Source organism: Chaetura pelagica, unplaced genomic scaffold (assembly GCF_000747805.2).
Source record: "Chaetura pelagica isolate M959 unplaced genomic scaffold, ChaPel_1.0 scaffold583, whole genome shotgun sequence".
NCBI classification, from domain to species: Eukaryota; Metazoa; Chordata; class Aves; order Apodiformes; family Apodidae; genus Chaetura; species Chaetura pelagica.
The window spans coordinates 60486-62567 of record NW_009952719.1 but is presented as its reverse complement, the minus strand read 5'-3'; the positions used below and the strand labels follow the sequence as shown (position 1 = coordinate 62567).

The 2082-nt window shown below is 59.1% G+C and overlaps 1 protein-coding gene across 1 annotated transcript in view; it reads right to left on the bottom strand.

Annotated features, from left to right (window-relative positions):
- Positions 1-1052: 1052 nt before the first annotated feature.
- The window catches only part of RNF26 (ring finger protein 26), a 22836-nt gene continuing 21806 nt past the window's right edge, over positions 1053-2082 (bottom strand). The window contains exon 2 of the mRNA XM_009994612.1: positions 1053-2075. Coding sequence (XP_009992914.1) covers positions 1053-2075 — 1023 coding nt within the window. The remainder of the gene's footprint in view (positions 2076-2082) is intronic.

Here is a 2082-nt window from a genome sequence, read left to right as displayed (position 1 = left end):
TCTTGATGGCTCCCAGGAGCTCTGGGGTCCCCTCTCCTGAAGAGTTACTCCCTCCAACCAGCCCAGGAATCAGCAAACACTCCTGTGAACCACCCAGTTAGTTCCAGGCCACTCTGAGCCTGAAGAAAATGTGTCATATCCAGCGAGGATTCTCCAGCATCAGCTCAGATGTCTGCTGCTGCTGTGGGCACAGGCTGGCCAGCCACCCCTCAGAGTCCCCAGGCACCACCACTGCCCCTCCCCATGCCAGTAACCTGATGTGTGCTTGCTAGGCTTGCATAGGTGATGTGTGGAAGCAGAAGCAACACTGAACTCTGCAGTCAGGGAGCCCACGTTCCTCGTGGCTCCTCATTGTCCTGGCAAGGGCAACAGAAAGATTCAAACCCCACAGCGTGGTGGCTGGGGTACTGAAGTACCCCAGAAACTCTGCTCTTCCCCAGCTGAGAGCCAGGCTCAGCCCTCTGGGAATCAAAGCCTAAAAACAACTCCCCTAAGTGTGCTCACTCCTCCCTTCCCAGGCATCTCCCCAGCTCAGGAGGAGGCAGAGCTCTGAACACTGTCTGCAGAACACAGCCTGCCAGGTAGTTTTCTGATCAGATGTTGGGAGGAAAGAAAACAACCCTCCCTTGCCTTGCACCAGCCCCTGAGATGCCCAGGAGGGCACAGCCTTTAACTGTGCCATCAGCTTTGGCCAGGAGGGGCCAGAGCTCCTTCCTGCTGCAGGCTTCAGGTCCTGAAACAGAACAGGTTGTCAACTAGAATAATAATAACTAAAAAAAAAAGAGAGTAACTCTCTCAGCCTGATGCAGAGATCAGTTATTGTGCTTATTAGCAACAGCTACAACCTAGCAAAGGTGGCCAGCAGACACCCCCCCACAGCCTTTTGCCCGTTCAACCACCCTTAGTTCTTTGAAAGCTGCTTGAGGCAGCCCTGGGGAGTTTTGCTTCCTGGGGAGTCCTGCTTCCTGGGGAGTCCTGCTTCCTGGCAAGAGGCAGAGCCAGGGGTGCCCTTGTGGGGCAACGACCCGAGCAACCCCCTCTCTCTGTGTGTCTCACAAGTAGACATTGAGGGTCTGGAGGATGACCTGGCGGCACAGGGGGCAGTTGCGCTGGTAAATGGCCTGTTGCAGCAGCACTTCTGTGCACTCCTGGCACAGGCACAGGTGCCTGCAGGGCAGGAGCAGGACTGTCTTGGTTTGGTCTTGGCAGATGACACACTTCTTCCTTTCCTCCTGTTCTTTTAGCAGCATCCAGGGGTCGTTATCCGGGCTGCCCTCCCCGTCCCCCATGGCCGCGTTCAGCTGCTGTCTCCTCACAGCTTTGCCCCAGGAGGTGCCTGGTTCCTCCCTGGGGGGCTGGAGACGTTCAGAACTTCGACTCAGAGCTGGTCTTGCTTGTGGGACCTGCACTGCTTCTGGCTGGTCCTCCTGCAGGGCTGGCAGCTGCCCCATCCCAGCCACCGCCAGCCTGCCAGGAGCCACTGGTCTGAGGGTGGGCACAGCTGCCCCTCGCTGGTTGCTCTCCCTGTTTGTGGTTCTGCCTCCTCTGCTCCAGTTGGTCACCTGCAGGCTCCAGTCCACCAGCCTGCGCCAGGCCTGGGAGGTCATGGCCATTCCCAAAGTCAGGATTGCCAGCTGGTAGAGCCTCCAGATGTCCCGCTGCAGGCGGTGGTAGGAAGGCAGGGTGTTGAGGTAGCCCAGCACGTAGCCCGTCAGCGTCCAGAGCAGCCCGGGGTTGAAGACAAAAGCACTGACCACCACGAGGAAGAGGAGCAAGGCCAGCCCGTAGATGTTGACAAAGAAGACGTTGACAAAGAGCTCGGCCCCCGTGGCCAGGAGCCTGAGGAGCAGCTGGCAAGGCGACCACAGCAGGATGGAGAGGGCGATGGCCCCGCTGGAGACGTGAGCCAGGAGAGCGGCCAGCAGGTCCGTCACCCTGAGCACCGGCCCGACCAGCGAGTCCCAGAGAGCAGCCAGCAGGGTGAGGAGGTTCTGAGCGCCCAGCAGGCACATGTTCACCAGGCTGTTCACCAGGTAAGCCAGCAGGCTGGCACCGATGGCCAACCCCTCGCTGAGCTGCCGA